Genomic DNA, 16,474 nt, shown 5'->3' with positions numbered 1-16,474 from the left:
TGGCGGCGACAGTTGACTGTTGTCGAGGTTGGTCTAGCTCAGAGTCATGACCAAGTCATCGGTTCGGCTCTCTCGGGGAACGGGAGGAACACGATGTTACAAATGTAGGCAGTCTCCAGCTTGGGAGCTTGACGATATATTGGTTCGCAGCCGTCTCCAAAAGATTTAGAGATTAGATAAGCCATGAATACCCAGACCGTCCAGGTTGCAGGGTGGGCTGTGCAGTGTCAAACATTTGGCGTGTGGCTCGCACAATTTCACTGTACCTGTGCTGTGACCTTAGGTAATGCACTGCTTGAGCCGAGCCACAGCACTTTGCCAACCGCTAACCTCAGTTTGTGGTGATGACACCTAGCTGCAGCCCCCTAAAGCAGTGTCCCCACTTGAGTCATACCGGCTGCATCATTCGCCCCTCCAACAGCCCCAGAACCAGTGGTTCCAGCAAGCGCCATCCCATTCCTCCCCCATTGCCGCAGTACCCAGTAAATCACTGCCCTGCGTAAGGCGAAGCACACACTGACTGGGTATCGGAGAAAGCAGCAGCCCAAAGCCCATATTTCGCGCGAGCGCACAATAAAGCCCGCCCATCAACATCATCGCCGACTTGATTCCCTCCCCTTTCCACTCCTCGACAACACTTTCACTCTCCCACCCCCCTCCCCCATCGAACCTCAGAACCGGTATTCTCGAGAGTCAAAATGCCCAAGAACAAGGGAAAGGTGAGTTCATCCATTTTCGTATGATTGTTGTGGTTGTGGTTTGGCAAAACAGAAGGGCGAAAAAAAAAACCACCCCTCCCCTGCTTAGCCGGACCCGCCATCAACCCCGCCCCCTCCATGCTATTCGAGGCAACGCACACCGATCATGGTGATGCTGTTGATGGTGTTGAGGATGATGGAGTCGCTCTTGAATACAGACTAACAACCACACAGGGAGGAAAGAACCGCAGACGTGGCAAGAACGAGTCCGACCACGAGAAGCGTGAGCTCACCTTCAAGGAAGATGGCCAAGGTCAGTGCAACATAACCTCCTTTGTTTCGGGCACGAAACAAGAAAATTCCATAATTTCTCACCACCCAACACGCGTTGGCACCACCACCAACATCACCATCACCATCACCACCATCCTTGTACACGAAATAACGTCATGAAAAATCCACTAACTCCCTTTTAGAGTACGCTCAGGTCGTAAAGATGCTCGGCAACGGCCGCCTCGAGGCCCAGTGCTTCGACGGCGTCAAGCGTCTCGCCAACATCCGTGGCAAGCTCCGCAAGAAGGTCTGGATCAACCAGGGCGACATCATCCTCCTCTCTCTGCGTGAGTACCAGGACGACAAGGGCGACGTCATCCTCAAGTACACCGCCGACGAGGCCCGTTCCCTTAAGGCCTATGGCGAGCTGCCCGAGTCCGCCAAGATCAACGAGACCGACACCTACGGTGCCGACGGCGACGGCGACTGCAACTTCGAGTTCGACGACGACCGCGACTCCGAGGCGAGCGGTGACGAGGCCGGTGGCGATGGCAAGAAGGAGGTCGACATTGACGACATTTAAACAAAAAAATCCTTCCCACGCGCCACGCTCGTGTGTGTTTTTGTGGAGCCCCCGAAACCTCCTCCTCCAGCCGGCCTTCTGCTGCAAGACCGGAAGGATGGGGATGCTGTCTTCTCTCTCAAATCCAGTGGTCTTCGCTACGTCGGCTACTGGATTCCGCGACAGTCAAGGTGTCTAGGGCGGTGCGTTGGACGGCCATGGTGGGAGAGACGTCATGGCCCGTCAGATCAGATCTCGGGGACGATAGAACTATTTCCTTGCGCTTGATTAATTGAATTATTTTGGCATGTGGCCTCCGGGTCGCCTCCAAAGTCCACCATATATCACGCTGAAATTTCATTCTCACATGCATAAATTCGCCGTTTTGGACAATTGTTGATGTTTTGATTCCAATCTCTTTTACATATGGCTAATGCGCTTGTGAGCAAGCTCATTCACTTCCATGACAACCCGCTGATTGCGGTGCCGGACGCTATAATCATCGGCTTCCACATCACATCCCACTTTTCCTGCTCGGTGAAGCGCCCTTCAGTATGCTCTAAGAGACGCCAATAGCAGTGATTCACCCCATCCTAAGTATGCAGCTATCATTTGGGATAGCAAGAACTGAATGCTAAATATCCGTGCTTGGGTTTGAAGAAGACGCATGCGTGGCGCCATAACCTGGACGGCGTGCCTCTATGTCCATGATGAACTACTGACGGCTTACCAGTCGTCATTGTCACTTTCGTCATCTAACAGCAAATTAGCTTGGATTTCGTAGACCAAATAGACAGATGTCAACTTACCACTTCTGCTGACCTTCTCCTTCCTCTTCTGCAACGCGGCGGCAAGGGCGTTGGCCATGTCACCACCGCCACCAGGTGCAACACCAGCAGGGGGCAAACCGCTTCCGTGCGGCCCAGTATCATTGCTGCCACCAACTGAAGCACCACTTCGGTCGCGAATCTGACTCCTGTCCACCTTCTTCAGTGCCTTGATACCACCAGCCTTCTGGATATCGGCCAGCATGCCGGAGCGACCGGCATCCGGCGCGGGAGCGGGAACGCCAGAGGAGTACCCAGAGTCCCGGTTTGGCATGGGAGGAGCCGGGAGTCCACCCAAGGCAGCTGGCGGCGGTGGGGGAGGAGGGGGAGGCGCACCGGCCCCGGGAGGAGGTGGAGGCGGTGCCGGGGGAGCGTTGCTTGATGGCAAAGGAGGTGGTGGGGGAGCGTTCGACGAGGGCAACGGCGGCGGAGGTGGCGCGTTGGATGTTGGCAAAGGCGGTGGTGAGGTAGGTAGAGGGGGCGGAGGAGGCGCGCTCGACGAGGGTAACGGCGGCGGCGGAGGAGCCTGCGATGCTGGCAGAGGCGGTGGGGGTGGAGGGCCTCCGGCTGCGGGTGCAGGTGGTACCGGCCGTGAAGAAGGTGGTGGTAGGGGAGGGGCCTCGTTCGCCGGGGCTTTCGGGGGGAGGGCCGGCGGCGGGCCAGCATCTGCTCTCGGAGGGGGAGGCGGTGGGACCGGACCGCGGCTTGGAGTTGGCGGCGGTCGTGAGCCTGGAAACGCGGGAGGCACTCCGAACCTGTGGCTCGCGGGTCTCTCTTCTTCTTGCATAGGTGTCTTTGGCGGGCGTGGAGGCGGAGGCGGTCCATTTGCCGGCCCGCGAATGGCACTGACGGAGCCTCCCAGAGCATGCGCAAGCTTGCCGGCGTCTGGCAAGGGTGGAGGCACAGCGAAGCGGTTTTTGGGCGGCTCGGGCGCAGAAGGCTCGCTTGGAGGGGTTGGTTCTCTGTGAACGGCCGGCGGTTCGGTCTTGCCAGACCTCCGTGCTGGCGGAGGAGCGGGGGCATTGCCGCGTCGTGGAGCCGGAGGCGGCGGTGGTACACGTGGGCCGTCTGCTGGAGGGGGCGGCGGCGGCGGAAGCCTATTTCTTGGTTCGATGCCGTTGGAATGGGATCCTGTTGGTGGCGGAGGAGGGGGAGGAGGAACGTGGCTTCTTGCTCCAGCCATCAGCTTCTCCTGCTCCTCCTTCAAGAAGTCGACGATGAACTCCTGGTTCTCCTTAATGAACTCATCGGTCAAGCCCTTGTCTCGCAGATCCTGTCCAAAGTTCTCGCGCCAATTCGAGTCGAACGCATCGAGAACCGCGAATTCGGAGGACTTGTGTCCGTTGGGTCCCCCGAGCGATGGCATTCGGCCATGTGCTCGCGGCGAATCGGGGGGTGTGGGAGCTGAAGCATGGCGGCTACCGAAAAGTCCTCCGAGCAGACCATGTTTGTGAGGATGAGATTGTGCAGCTCCTCCGAATGGGGTTGCCCTTGTGCCTCTGCTCGCATTCTTTTCCCTGTCATCCATCTTCTTCTTGAATTGTTTTGCCTCCTTCTCGTCCATGAATGACAGGCCCGCGAGGCATTCTTCAATTTCGAAACTGTGAAAGTAGGTGCGGTCTTGATTGTAGCTCCACGATTCGAATATCTCCTGATCCCAGATGACGCCTCGGTTTGCGGACTAGACTCATGTCAGCCAAGGGATGCAACAGCAGGTAGAGAGGGGCGGGGTACTTACAGAGATGTCAACCATCTTGAGCCAATAGGTGTTGCCTACCAGGTCGTTTGACAAAACGATGGCGCCCTGGATGCCGGTGTATGTCCATTTCGCAGGATTGGGATAGGCCACATATAACCTGGCAACGGCGACGGCTTGGATCTTGTTTGTCTGCTTGGGAACGAAGCGCTTGACAGTCTCCTTGTCGTCATCGCTCAAGATCGACGGCATGATGGCGGGGAGTGGTCAGCGAAGGAGAGGCGGTCGAGGGAGGTTGGGTGGTGGAGAGGTCGAGGTTCGTATGTAGTCGATTCAAGGTGGAATTGGGACGAGGTGGAGTTGATGCAGAGGGTCGTGTGCTTGCAGCAGCCGCGGCACCAAAGGCAGCAGTGGCACTCCCAGAATAACAGCAGCAGTCTGCGTCGTACGCATGTATGTCAGGTAAGAGCAAGTGGCGCTTAGTCGATGGTGTCTGGGCAGACACCTCCTCTTTCGGGATGGCGGTTCGTCAGTTCGGTCGCTTTCAGCAGTGAACTTGGCAAGGTTCCCGAGGCGAGTTGAAGGGCGACGTCGCTTGTGGTGTTTGGAACTTGAGGTACAGCGAGAAGGCTGCTATGCTGCCGCACAACAAACAGCAGGGTCAGGCACAGTGCCAGTACTGGGCTGGCGTTAAGATTGGTGCAAACGTGAGGCAGCCGCTCTGCGCCCAAAAGAAAGCTGCGTCCAATGCGAGAGTGATAAGCTTGTGCTCAAAGATGCCAGAGCTTCCGGGTCCGGGGGCGTTTCATGAAATGTGGGCTCGCATCACTCAACGAGGGAACCCTGAGGATATCATAAAAATGCCGTCCCAAGAAGGCTGAGAGGAGAGAAGGTTGTGCCGCGCGAGGGTGAGGTCCTGGTTGTTGTGGTGTGTGCGATGGAAATAAACGTTACTCGGACCTGATTGAACGAGAAGAATGGTGGACAGGCGATTTGGCATGGAGGGAACGGTACGATTGTAGCGGAGCACTGGAGACCACGAATGGGACTGGGCCGGACGGGACTCGTAACCGGCTGCCCTGGGCCACCGCAGGTGGCTGAGTCGTTCGTTTCAGTGGCAGCCGGGCTGGGATGTTTCCTGAGTTTCCCTTACCAAAGGTCTCTCTCAGTGTCTCTCTCTCGGGCGCAGCTCGGGCGTCAGCTCAGGCCCCAGCTTTGCAGCGCTGAGGTGCGCATGCCAGCGCAGTCAGTGAGCCTGAAGGGGGCAGGCAGTGGTCCCTCGATACGCCGTACCAGCCACACCTTGCGCGTAAGCACCGCCACGTGGAAGTGAGAGGAAGATTGTCGTCATTGTGGGACGTGGAACCTGCAGCGTTGCATCTGTTGGTCTCCAAAGAAACATGCTGCATTGGTCGACTGATCAGTGATTGATGGACCGACCCTTTCTTCCATCTCGATAGGAGACTGTGCCGTGTAGCCATGCCCAAGATTCCTAATTCAAACAGACATTGCAAAGAAACGCTTCGACATTGTCGCGATCTGCGCGAATTTGATCATCTGGAATAGCCACGCCAATTCACCGGTCTCGAATTATGTGGGAATCGATTCATGAATTCATTTGGAGCATTACGACGCTATCCGCCGCCCAATTCCGAAGGCTCCGTGCCCATCCCGGGTGCCGCCTCCGTGACCCATATTCTACAGTGTCATTTGTGATCATACATCATGAAGAGTCAAATGCTGACTTCTTCTCTATTTGTTCAGAGCCTCAGCCTTGGCTCTACGCTCCTCCTTGGTGCCCTCCTCCTGGGCGTTGAAGTCCTTGGGCACAGCGGGGCCGGGGTGCGCCTGGTGGGCAGCGAACTTGGGGTCGACACCGCCCTCCTTGATGGGCTGGACGCTGAACTCCTTCTCCTTCTCGGAGTCCTGTTCGGAGGTCAGTCTGATGCTGGATTCTATTTTAGGGGGTAAGAGTTCGCTTACCTTGCCCTTGGTGATGTTGTTCACGAGTTCCTTAACCTTGTCGGCCATTGTGAATGATTATTGGTTGAGTTGTTTGTTTGGTTTGAGGTTTGGTTTTGGAAAGTGGTGTCTTGTCTGGGCAGAAGCAAGGTAAGAACGAGCGGGACGAAGGGCTGTTTATAAAGTATCTCGTCGGAGGCTTACATGTGAGTTGAGGCGTGCCTGCGGTACGTGGAGGGTTGCGACGGCTGATGACGTCGTTCTGCTAACTGAGGGGAAAGCGAAGGTGACTGGACGACCCCAAACATACTATCCCCGCTTACCTGGAAGGCCTCCCAATTTGCAAGCAGTGACTACGTGCTAAACCGTGCTTCGGATGGCATCAGCTGTTTACATCTGTATTGTCCGTCCGTAGCCGCCCTATCCACATGGAAGTAGAGAGATGGAGATGCTTGCCAAAAGAGTCCTGCGCGTCACCGGCGACTTACGTGCATATCACGCGGCCACTAACGTGTAAGAGGATGAGCCAGAAACCTGACAGACGGTGCTACTCTCCAGTGACAACACGTAGTCTCCATAGTCCCCACGAGTTTGTCTGCCAGTCACTGTTCCAGATCACCTCGAGTCGAGATGGCGTTGGCGCTAATGACGACTGAGGTTGAAGATCCAACATCAGATCTTGGCCATGCCAAGCCTTACAGATGGCATGATTGCGGTCTCTAATTCTAGATCAGTAGCCGCATGAAGAAGCTAGAGATCGGGGCAGCAACATCCAAAGATTGCTCATCCAGGCCTTGCTGAGGCGCCTCTGCCTGCAGCGAGTGCTGAAGACTGCATACTCCAACATTGGTTGTGAAAACATTAACAGCCGGGCTCTAAATTATTAAGCTTAACTGTTAAGCAGCACTCAGATACTAGTGACCAAAAAGATGGCTTAGTCCGAGCAAACTCAGGGAAACTTTGATATCGCGCAACTACTTGCAGTCAAGAGAAACCTCGAAATTAGGTACCCATGATACCCTTCCGTCCATTGCTTGGTTGCATGGAAGGTACGACCAGCGGGTGATTTCATGAAGTGGCCTGCCTACGCGCACAGTGCTAGATCATCCCACTGGAGGCCGATCCTGCTGGACACAGGCCTTTGGACAGTGCGCGACACGGTACGTCCTGGGCCAGGCATCATCAAAGGCCTATCCGAATTCAGCCATTGATTCTCATCAACGCCAACACGACCTACTACCGACGCTCCTCCTCTCCAGTATGGTGCATCATGTCAGCCAACGCTCCTCAGCCCGTGAAGCTATCATTGCCCCTTGTCAGTCGCTTGCTCGCAGGAAGTTACGCATCGCTGCTGATACCTGTCTAGGAATACCAACAAACCCTCTTTCAAGAGCTGAGAAATGAAGATGAGCTTGTCGTACTTGCCCGCGGGCTGGGGCTGATGCGGTTGGTCACCAACCTGCTTCATTCCTATGATGCTGCAGGAAACAATCTGATAATTCTCGTCGGCGCGGAGGACCGTGAGAACAACTGGATCGGAGAAGCACTCGCGGAGCACGCCGCGATCAGCATGTCCCCTAACGCCAGGGGGCTCACGGTCGTCAACACCGACTTCACCAGCGTCGGCGCCAGAGAAAAGATGTACGCACATGGCGGGATCTTCAGCATCACCTCGCGTATTTTAGTGGTCGACCTACTGACGAATTTGCTCGACACTGAGAAAGTGACCGGTCTCGTGGTCTTGCACGCCGATCGTGTTGTTGCGACATCCCTTGAGGCCTTCATCTTGAGAATCTATCGCCAGAAAAACAAGGCCGGCTTCTTGAAGGCGTTTGCCGACAATCCGGATCCATTCTCAACGGGCTTTTCGCCATTGTCTACCATGATGAGGAACCTATTTCTCAAGAAGGCATCATTATGGCCCCGATTTCATTTCACAGTAGCCCAGTCGCTGGAAGGTAAGAAGACGGCAGAGGTCATTGAGCTGAATATCACCATGACGGATGCTATGCGAGACATTCAGAACTCCATTCTTGAATGCGTCGAAGTCAGCATCCACGAGTTGAAGAAAGGAAATACTGGTCTGGAGATGGAAGATTGGAATCTCGACAGCGCCTTGCACAAGAACTTTGATGTTATCATCCGGAGACAGCTCGATCCAAACTGGCACCGAGTCAGCTGGAAGACGCGGCAGATTGTTAACGATTTGAGCGTCCTGCGTGGCATGTTATCATCAGTATTGACACTCGACGCCGTGTCCTTTCTCCAGCACTTGGATACAATTCACGCGGCGCATTCACCGCCTCCGGGTTCAACGCGCCAAAATCAGTCTCCATGGCTTTTTCTTGACGCCGCGCAAACGATTTTTGAGACTGCTCGAAGGAGAGTCTACGCAGCCAGCTCAAAGGCGGCCACGGCAGACGCCAACATCGACTCCCTCAAGCCTGTGCTCGAGGAACAACCAAAATGGGCTTGGCTGGCAGATGTTCTGACAGAGATTGACAATAGCATGCACTTCGACCCTCCAGCTCGTGATGATTCTAATGGAACCATCCTGATCATGTGCGGCGACACAAATACTTGCAGACAACTCCGCGACTACCTACAGACTATGCATTTCAAGCCCAGGGTTGAGAAGGATCCATCTGCGGAGGACGAAGAAGACGAGGACCAGCCATCGGCAGCTTTCATGATGAGGAGAAAGCTGCGCAATTATCTTCGATGGAAAAAAGAGTTTGCCCAGGTCAACGCAACACTTTTCTCGGAGAACCAGAAAGCTCTGAATGGCGCGACTGACAGGGCAGGTCAACCGCTCAGAGGGAAGTCAAACAAGCGGAGGCGTATGAGAGGTGGCGGGGCTGGTGGACAAACTCTTACGCGAGCCGAGAATGGCAGCATCATGCAGTTCTTTGAGCGGCCAGGAGAGGTGGAAGACCTCATGGCGGAGGTTCAAATCACCGAAGAAGAAGCCGAACAGAAACCAGAGATCGTCACCGATCCACTGGAGAACATGGAGGATTACTACCAACTTTACGAGATGCAGGATCTCGTCGTTATTCACGCATATGACGGAGACCATGACGAACACGTCTTGGAGGAGGTGAAGCCGCGGTACATCATCATGTACGAACCCGACGCGGCCTTCATCCGTCGAGTGGAAGTCTACCGGTCCTCGCACAATGACAGAAATGTCCGCGTGTATTTCCTCTACTATGGCGAGTCTGTCGAGGAGCAACGCTATCTCTCCAGCGTTAGACGAGAAAAGGACGCCTTTACCAAGCTGATCAAGGAGCGAGCGTCCATGTCGTTGGTCATGACTGTAGATCCTCACGGGGTTGAGGATCCGCAGGAAGCATTCCTCCGTACGATCAACACCAGAATTGCCGGCGGCGGCCGACTGGCTGCAACAGCGCAGCCGCCGCGTGTGGTGGTTGATGTACGAGAGTTCCGCTCTTCATTGCCTTCACTGCTCCACGGGCGCTCTATGATTATCGTGCCCTGCATGTTGACCGTGGGCGATTACGTCCTATCGCCCAACATCTGCGTCGAACGAAAGTCCATCAGCGATCTCATCTCGTCCTTTAAAGACGGCCGTCTGTACGCGCAGGCGGAGACCATGTTTCAACATTACAAGAACCCGATGCTCCTCATTGAATTCGACCAGAACAAATCTTTCACGCTGGAGCCTTTTGCCGACCTCTCTGGCAGTCTAAACAGCATTGCGCCGACTAATGTATCGTCCGACCTGCAGTCGAAGCTCGTATTGCTCACGCTCGCGTTTCCAAAGTTGCGAATCATCTGGTCGTCGTCGCCGTATCAGACCGCCGAGATTTTTGAGTCGTTGAAGTCGCAGGAGGATGAGCCGGATCCCATCGCTGCGGTGCGCGCTGGGCTAGACAAGGATATGAAGGCAGAGGACCAGTCGTTCAATCTCGAGCCGCAGGAGATGCTGTCTGCCGTACCGGGTGTCAATCCTAAAAATATCATGCGATTGGTGCTTGCTACGGAGAATTTGAGAGAAGTGGCGAACCTGAACGAGCGGGAGCTTGAGCCGATGGTGGGGAAGGAGGCTGGGCGACAGATTTATGGATTTTTCAATCGCAACGTGCTGGAAGATTGAAACGTAAGCTACATAGTAAATATTACTCTTATTCTCAATTCAGCAATTAGATTAGAGCATATGACCTCCGTGCTTCGTAAACTGCCCGAGCAAAAATATCAGATGGCAGACGATGTGTCTCAGTCCAGAACATGGGCATCACAACATATTACATTCAGGTCGCGGTACGAGTTTGGATGTAAAAATACCATTGCAAGCTAAGCTAACCAGGTATCGTGGGTATCTTCAAAGAAAACGTGGAGGGTATTCTTTCAAAGCTGATCGTCGCGCTCTCCGTAGTCATAAAAGTGAATCATCCACCGCCTACGTTCTCATCCCCTCGCGTGAAATTTCATAATCGTACAATGTCCATGCTTGTGACGTTGATCTTAAGCCTCCCTCATCTGCGATATGATTTTTCGGATTTACAGACGAGGGCCCGCTCATACTCGACTTCTAGTCGTGGTGGTGTGGCGAGAGCGACGTCCGCCTCCGCCGCGACGACCGCAGTAGCCGCAGGTCAGGAAGCTGATGATGATGTTGCAGAAGGAGACGATGCCGCCGATGATGGCGTGGAGGATACCGCCAATGCCAGAGATGACGGAGGTCAGGCAGTTTCCGATGGTGCGGAAGACCGATTGAATCTGTTTGAATTTTTCGTCAGTATTGAATTCTTCCTTTCAAATTGGGGCATTAAACTTACGCAAGAGACGACGGCGCCCATGGTTACAGTATGTGTAAATTGGTTGGGATGGGTGGTTTTGTTTGTGTTTGACAGGAGGTTGTGACTTCAAGTGAAGTGTGCTTGTTTTTGTTTGATGTTGTTGTTCTGGTGAGCTCTTCAAGAAAGTGTACCGTCGAAAGAAAGGATGGTCTTATATACACGATCGAACACTCGATACTAGAACCAACCGGAGCGTACTCCAGGCCAGGGTGACAAGGAACAAGGCTCTTACCTCACCTTACATCACAGAGCGCAGACTGGTGACACCATACCGTGGGGCCGGCCGCCGCCCAGAATGCGAAGGGCCATCGTCGATTTCACCTTATCGGACAAATTGGGCCATCTGTATGGCGCCCCTTGGGTAATTTGGCGCGGAAAGAGGTATCTTGGCGGTAGAGGTTTGCAGGAGATCTACTTACGGTGCACGGCATAGTGACGTCAAGGGGGTAATCTCCCCGTGATACATCAGACATTTGTCCCTCTCCCTTTCGATTCCCGCTTCCTTCAGGCAATGTACGTACTCTGCAGGAAATTTTTCATCTTAGGTAGCCACGAGGGAGGGTTGAAAACACCGCCAAAGGCCACAGGGGGCGGCGATCCGAGCAGTGTGACTGCGTCTCTTAAGGCCCACGGATTTCAATCACACGACTGGATTCGCCCGGACAAAACGCACCGGCCGGGACGATGATGGATTAAGGTGTGTGGAAAAAGACGTTTTAGGTGGCCCCCATGCCCCCTCCTGACGTTAGCCCGCAGGGCTGTTGGTCCAGCGTCGATGGGGAGGTTGCTCGTTTGAGTAGGAGACGAGCGAGGAGCAGAGACGACGCGTTGTTGATTGGAGAACGGTCATGTCATGGTGCTTAATCTGTACTGGGTTGACGGTTTGCCAGCCCCAGATTGGAAAACGTGGTGGCTGCGAGCGCTTGCTCGGTTTTTGCCTGGGGCCGTGTGTGGCGGCGCGCGTGGTTGTCTCATTTCCCTCTCATCCCTCCTTTGCGCGCCGAAGCAGGTTCTCATGCAGGAGATGACATAGCTTCCTCTGGGGGGGGGGGGGGGGGACTGTTGCTGTGGTTTTGGAGGATGGTATGACGTATGCGGCTCGGAGAATTCTTTTTTTCTCGTGCTTGGGGTGAACACTTTCTCAACTGGGATGTTGAGTGAGGTGTGGAGCCGGCACTGCGTCACTCGGACGGGAGGGTTGACGGGTAGCGTGCCCCGGGGCGGGATTGCTGGGCGGTTGGCTGACCCTTAGCCCCTCCTGCGATGAAAACCCGGGATCACTTGATTCTCGAGGCTGTTTGGTAGTTTCACGAAGGGTCTGGAATGGGCGGTTTTGAAGTCTGCGCGCCCTGGTGGCTGGTGGTATGTCTTGGATGCTGCATCGCGATACGATCTCGTGTTTTCCCTAGTGGCCTCATACAGACACACAAGAGCGGGAAGGTGTTCGTCTTGACGCATGTCGCGGTCAGTTCCGAATTGTTGGGGGCCTTGGAAGCAGGGCGACACCCTGGTGCTTCTGGGGAAGGAACAGCATCATCACTGGTTCTGCGATTCGCGTGCCTGAGAATCAGAGTTCGGAATGTTAGAGGGCTTGACCTTGTCTGTATGCTGCAGTACGGTAGACCACTTCGCCTATCTTCGATTGGGTGCCTGGAGCATTTCGTGATGCTTGTTGCTATCTGGTGTTCTTTCGTGAGTAAGTTGATACGAGGGAACCACGGCATGAGGTTGAGCAGACGCTGTGATCTGTCCTTGAAACCAGGGAGCGAGACTGGATACGAGAAGACGATTGATGGTACTACACATTCACTCTGCATTCTCAGGATGGAGATTGTGTAACCTCTTCCCATTGCAAGGCGACATGGAAGTTCAAGGCAAACTCTGGCTTCCTTAGAATCGCGTTGGGAATTGATACTATGAGACCAAGTCGGTGAGGTTTCCGCATCATGATGTCGATGATATCCAGCGACAACAAATGACAGCGACCAACAGAGAACGAGGGTAATCGGAAACCGGTCAAGGACCAAACAAGTGTGATGGGTGTTTTGGCAAGTAATCACGCAATGTTTCGAAAAATCATTCTGACGAAGAGGTCCAGAGTGAAATAAACAGATGGCTTGAGTCGTGGTCGTCCCACAGGGGCAGTTCCACTGAAGAAGGCCTCGCTTCAGCGCTTGGCTCGCTGGAGATGCTTACGTACACGGCTCCAATGCCGAACTTCAAACGGGATAAGTGAGAGAATCCTCCAAGAACAACTCACCCATTCCAGATGCCGAAACAGGCATTTCTGACGGTCGTGATGGTGTCGCCAACCTCCGGCCTTCGCATTTTACCAAGAAACCAACAGGCTCACAAAGACTCTGTCCTAGGATAAAGCCTAGTGTTACGGCAATGGATTTCGACCTGCTGTGGCGCAGGCTAGAGGCGATAATTAGGAAACCCCATTGTGGCTCGTTACACTGGAGCGAGTCCAGCCCAGCCCACCGCGGTGCTGGCCGCCCGGACTCCGGGAATGGATGCAGGCATGGCTGGGCAAGCTCCCAATACACCGGATGAGTTACGTATCCACCTGACCTCGTCCAAACTCTCTTCTTTCATCATCGGTCAAGGGCTGCATAGTTATACGACTCTTGCAAGAACCCTTATTACCTTCCAACAACGCTCGCCCGCCAATTATCGAGTCTTGCATCTGTCTCGGCCGCTGCTTTTCACCCTTGTTGGCTGAGTAATTTTACTCCATCCGCGCCATTGACAGATACGGGGTTGAAGGCGCCGAAACTGCCAACCCACTCGTCACATCTCGATACTACTCGCATTCAATACGACCGACTGAGCGGACGGACGGACGACGACTGCCGGACCAAACACACAAAGCCAGGCACGGCTGATTGGTCACTGACCTTGCATGCAACCTGAGCCTTCCTCCAAAGGGCATCCATCAAGAAAATCAAGGTCGCGGTGAAGTTGGCCAGCGGCGGCATCCCGTTATCTACTAGCCACATTACGATCCCGCCCCCCTCCTCTCCCTACCTTACCTGACCGTCCCCCTCGCCGTACCTACCGTATTATCCGGTCATACCGAAACCGAACGAACGCCGCTCACAGTCTGACCGTTGCTGTCGCTGCCTCTGCCTGCCTGCCTTGCCTGTCCTTGCACCTGCCCGCACCAACTCTGCCGCCCGCGCGCTCACTCATTGCCTGTTTCCCCCTCCGAAGGGGTGCAGTCCTCACTCCGGGGCCGCAAAGTATTATTAACTCGCCCCCAACGCCCCCAACGGACGGAGCCCAGCCAGCCATGCCTTCCGTGAAACATGGCTTCCTTAAGTAAGCTCTCACATCCCCTACTCCCAACCGTCATCCGTCCTATGTCGTCGAGCTGGGCTTTTTTTCGGCCTCGCTGTCCATTTGTTCACCTTACCCTTTTTATCCTATATCGGGCCCCTCATTCCTGAACCCCCACGTGGTTGGCAACGCTTGAGCCTGTCCATGAGGCTGAGATCTCACTGAGACAAGGACTCGGTGGCTTTCTTGGTGGCTTCTCCAGCCTCACTCATTCACCGTCGTCACTGCAGCATCCTAACCACCTATCATTGCCATTCCCATGTCTCTCCCTTGATTTACGTCCTACCTTTGGGGCTCGGGGCTTTTGAGTCCCTGCCTCTTTTTGCTTCCCGCTCCGGCCACAACTCTCTATCGTCCACCTAGAATATCACTCGCTCATCATGAGTCCTCTCAAGAGCTTTGCTAACGGGGGCTTCCTTCCCACAGTCAATAAGAACAGAAAGGTAAAGCATTCGTCTGTACCCACATTCTGTCATGAGAAACTCAATCCCTCGGAAAGTGGAGGATGTGCATTCTGATTCGGACCACTCAACGAACGAGAAGCGTGCTAACAATTTTTGACGCAGCCAAAGTTTGAGCTACACCTAAAGGTTCGCGAACACCATCCGCAATAGCTCCAAAGGTTTCCTGGCTAACATTTCCCAGATCTACGACCTAAACAACGTCCCGCTGGTGTCTGGAACATCAATAGTGAAATGGCACCTCTCTCACTCCATCATCGCTGAGCATCGGGGCCGCACTCCCAAGTGCCCCATCTCCAACCACAAGGTCGAGTACAACTACCAAAAGGTAGTCAGTCACATCCGGATCAGCATCGACAAGAACAACAACTTGACCGAGTGCCCCGTCGAGTTTGAAGTACTGCAAGAGTTTTCCGGTGGCGGCCACGATGAAAAGATCTCGCTCGGCAAGGTGCAACTAAACCTCAGCGAGTACGTCGAGGAGAGCGATGGCCTCACCCGCGAGAGCAGCAGCTTCGACCGCGGCCACGCGCGCAAGCGCAGCAGCGGCACTGCAAGCACGAGTCCCAAGTCGATGAAAGCCCCCATCCTGGAGGATCCTGATGTCGAGGACGGCATCGTCAGGCGCTACCTCATGCAGGACAGCAAGATCAACAGCACCTTGAAGATAGGGATTTTCATGAGACAGCTGGATGGCGACAAGGGGTACTCTGCGCCGCCGCTGAGAACAGCACCCGTCTTTGGAGGAATCGCCGGCATCATGGCAGGCGAGCAAGTCGAGCAGGACGACGCAGGGCGTACGCTCCCCTTACCCCAATAGCCAAACCCTTGGCATTCCTCGCTGACCTTCACAGAAATTCCCAACATGGCCAAGTCGCGTGACGCGTCAGAGGTTCAAGACATGTACCGTCGCGCCCTCGCAGCCTCCTGGTCCTGCCAGCCCGGCGAGCTCCCCGCAGACGAGTGCATCGAGGACATCTTCTCCGGCGGCGACGGCTGGCGCACCGGTAGGACCGGCCGCACCGGCAAGACCGCGACCTTCGATCTCGACAACAACGGCTCCCTGAGCTCCGACGAGGGCGGCATGGGCACTCTCCGCCCGTCGGACCTGCGCAAGCTGCAGCAGAAACAAGAGCGTCAGAAGCAGCAGCAACAACAGCAGCAGCAGAAACAGGACCACCACCACCACCTCACCCTCCACCTGCACCAAAACGGCGGCGGCAACGCTCGCAACCACTCCCGCAGCAACAGCGGCTCCAGCGACCGCAGCTTCACCACCGTCCTCACGGCCCGCGCCAACGACGGCGCGAGCAGCACGACGGCGGGCATAGGCCGTCGCGGTTCCCGGCATGGCCGCCGAGAGCTTCGCGACGACGATGGTCGCGGCGGACGCAGCGGGTACCCGCGCTCGAGGAGCCGGAGCGGGAGCATGGCGAGCCTTGCGCCGACGATAGGCAGCAGCGACCGCGGGCGCGACTCTCGGAGGAACAGAGAGCTGGAGGAGTTTGATGTACGGGACGATCTTGTGGCGTGGAGGCTCCCTGGCGCTGTGTCGTAAGGCATGATTAAGGCGCACTCGGCAACTCTCTTTACTATATATCGGCGGATTCTGTTCAGGCAGGGCGTATGGATGCATCAGCGACCATGTTATTTGTTCCTTCCTTTCCAGCGTTAGCTATCTTTAAGACAACACTGTTGCATATTGCATTGGCGATTTAGCTATCAATTTGTATTCGTGCCGAGGAAAGATGGGGCTTCTTGCATCCTCCCCCTTGCGCCATATGAGGCAGCGAGACAGTTGGTAAGAGGTAGTTCATCACTTTTTGACGT

General features: G+C 55.0%; 6 protein-coding genes across 6 annotated transcripts; 3 read left to right on the top strand and 3 right to left on the bottom strand.

Annotated features, from left to right (window-relative positions):
• Positions 1-698: 698 nt before the first annotated feature.
• tif11 (Eukaryotic translation initiation factor 1A) lies at positions 699-1,554 on the top strand (the record flags this gene model as incomplete). The annotated part of the gene is made up of 3 exons (XM_037327507.1): positions 699-719; positions 933-1,011; positions 1,175-1,554. The coding sequence occupies 3 exons, from the start codon at positions 699-701 to the stop codon at positions 1,552-1,554; spliced, it is 480 nt and encodes a 159-aa protein (XP_037174393.1).
• Positions 1,555-2,259: 705 nt separating this feature from the next.
• LAS17 (Proline-rich protein LAS17) lies at positions 2,260-4,308 on the bottom strand (the record flags this gene model as incomplete). The annotated part of the gene is made up of 3 exons (XM_037327506.1): positions 2,260-2,288; positions 2,343-4,041; positions 4,099-4,308. 3 exons carry the CDS (start codon positions 4,306-4,308, stop codon positions 2,260-2,262), a joined length of 1,938 nt encoding a protein of 645 aa, XP_037174392.1.
• Positions 4,309-5,808: 1,500 nt separating this feature from the next.
• Positions 5,809-6,087, bottom strand: CGCA056_v012261 (uncharacterized protein; the record flags this gene model as incomplete). The annotated part of the gene is made up of 2 exons (XM_037327505.1): positions 5,809-5,982; positions 6,040-6,087. 2 exons carry the CDS (start codon positions 6,085-6,087, stop codon positions 5,809-5,811), a joined length of 222 nt encoding a protein of 73 aa, XP_037173743.1.
• Positions 6,088-7,288: 1,201 nt separating this feature from the next.
• On the top strand, positions 7,289-10,138 carry rad16 (DNA repair protein rad16; the record flags this gene model as incomplete). Its single annotated transcript, XM_037327504.1, has 2 exons — positions 7,289-7,333; positions 7,385-10,138. The coding sequence occupies 2 exons, from the start codon at positions 7,289-7,291 to the stop codon at positions 10,136-10,138; spliced, it is 2,799 nt and encodes a 932-aa protein (XP_037174391.1).
• Positions 10,139-10,560: 422 nt separating this feature from the next.
• On the bottom strand, positions 10,561-10,841 carry CGCA056_v012259 (uncharacterized protein; the record flags this gene model as incomplete). The annotated part of the gene is made up of 2 exons (XM_037327503.1): positions 10,561-10,761; positions 10,821-10,841. The coding sequence occupies 2 exons, from the start codon at positions 10,839-10,841 to the stop codon at positions 10,561-10,563; spliced, it is 222 nt and encodes a 73-aa protein (XP_037173802.1).
• Positions 10,842-14,563: 3,722 nt separating this feature from the next.
• On the top strand, positions 14,564-16,202 carry CGCA056_v012258 (Uncharacterized protein; the record flags this gene model as incomplete). The annotated part of the gene is made up of 4 exons (XM_037327502.1): positions 14,564-14,626; positions 14,750-14,773; positions 14,829-15,441; positions 15,499-16,202. 4 exons carry the CDS (start codon positions 14,564-14,566, stop codon positions 16,200-16,202), a joined length of 1,404 nt encoding a protein of 467 aa, XP_037173803.1.
• Between the last annotated feature and the right edge of the window lie 272 nt (positions 16,203-16,474).

Source organism: Colletotrichum aenigma (assembly GCF_013390185.1).
Source record: "Colletotrichum aenigma strain Cg56 chromosome Unknown KSG_Cg56_contig08, whole genome shotgun sequence".
Taxonomy (NCBI): Eukaryota; Fungi; Ascomycota; class Sordariomycetes; order Glomerellales; family Glomerellaceae; genus Colletotrichum; species Colletotrichum aenigma.
This window is presented reverse-complemented; position numbering and strand designations above follow the sequence as displayed.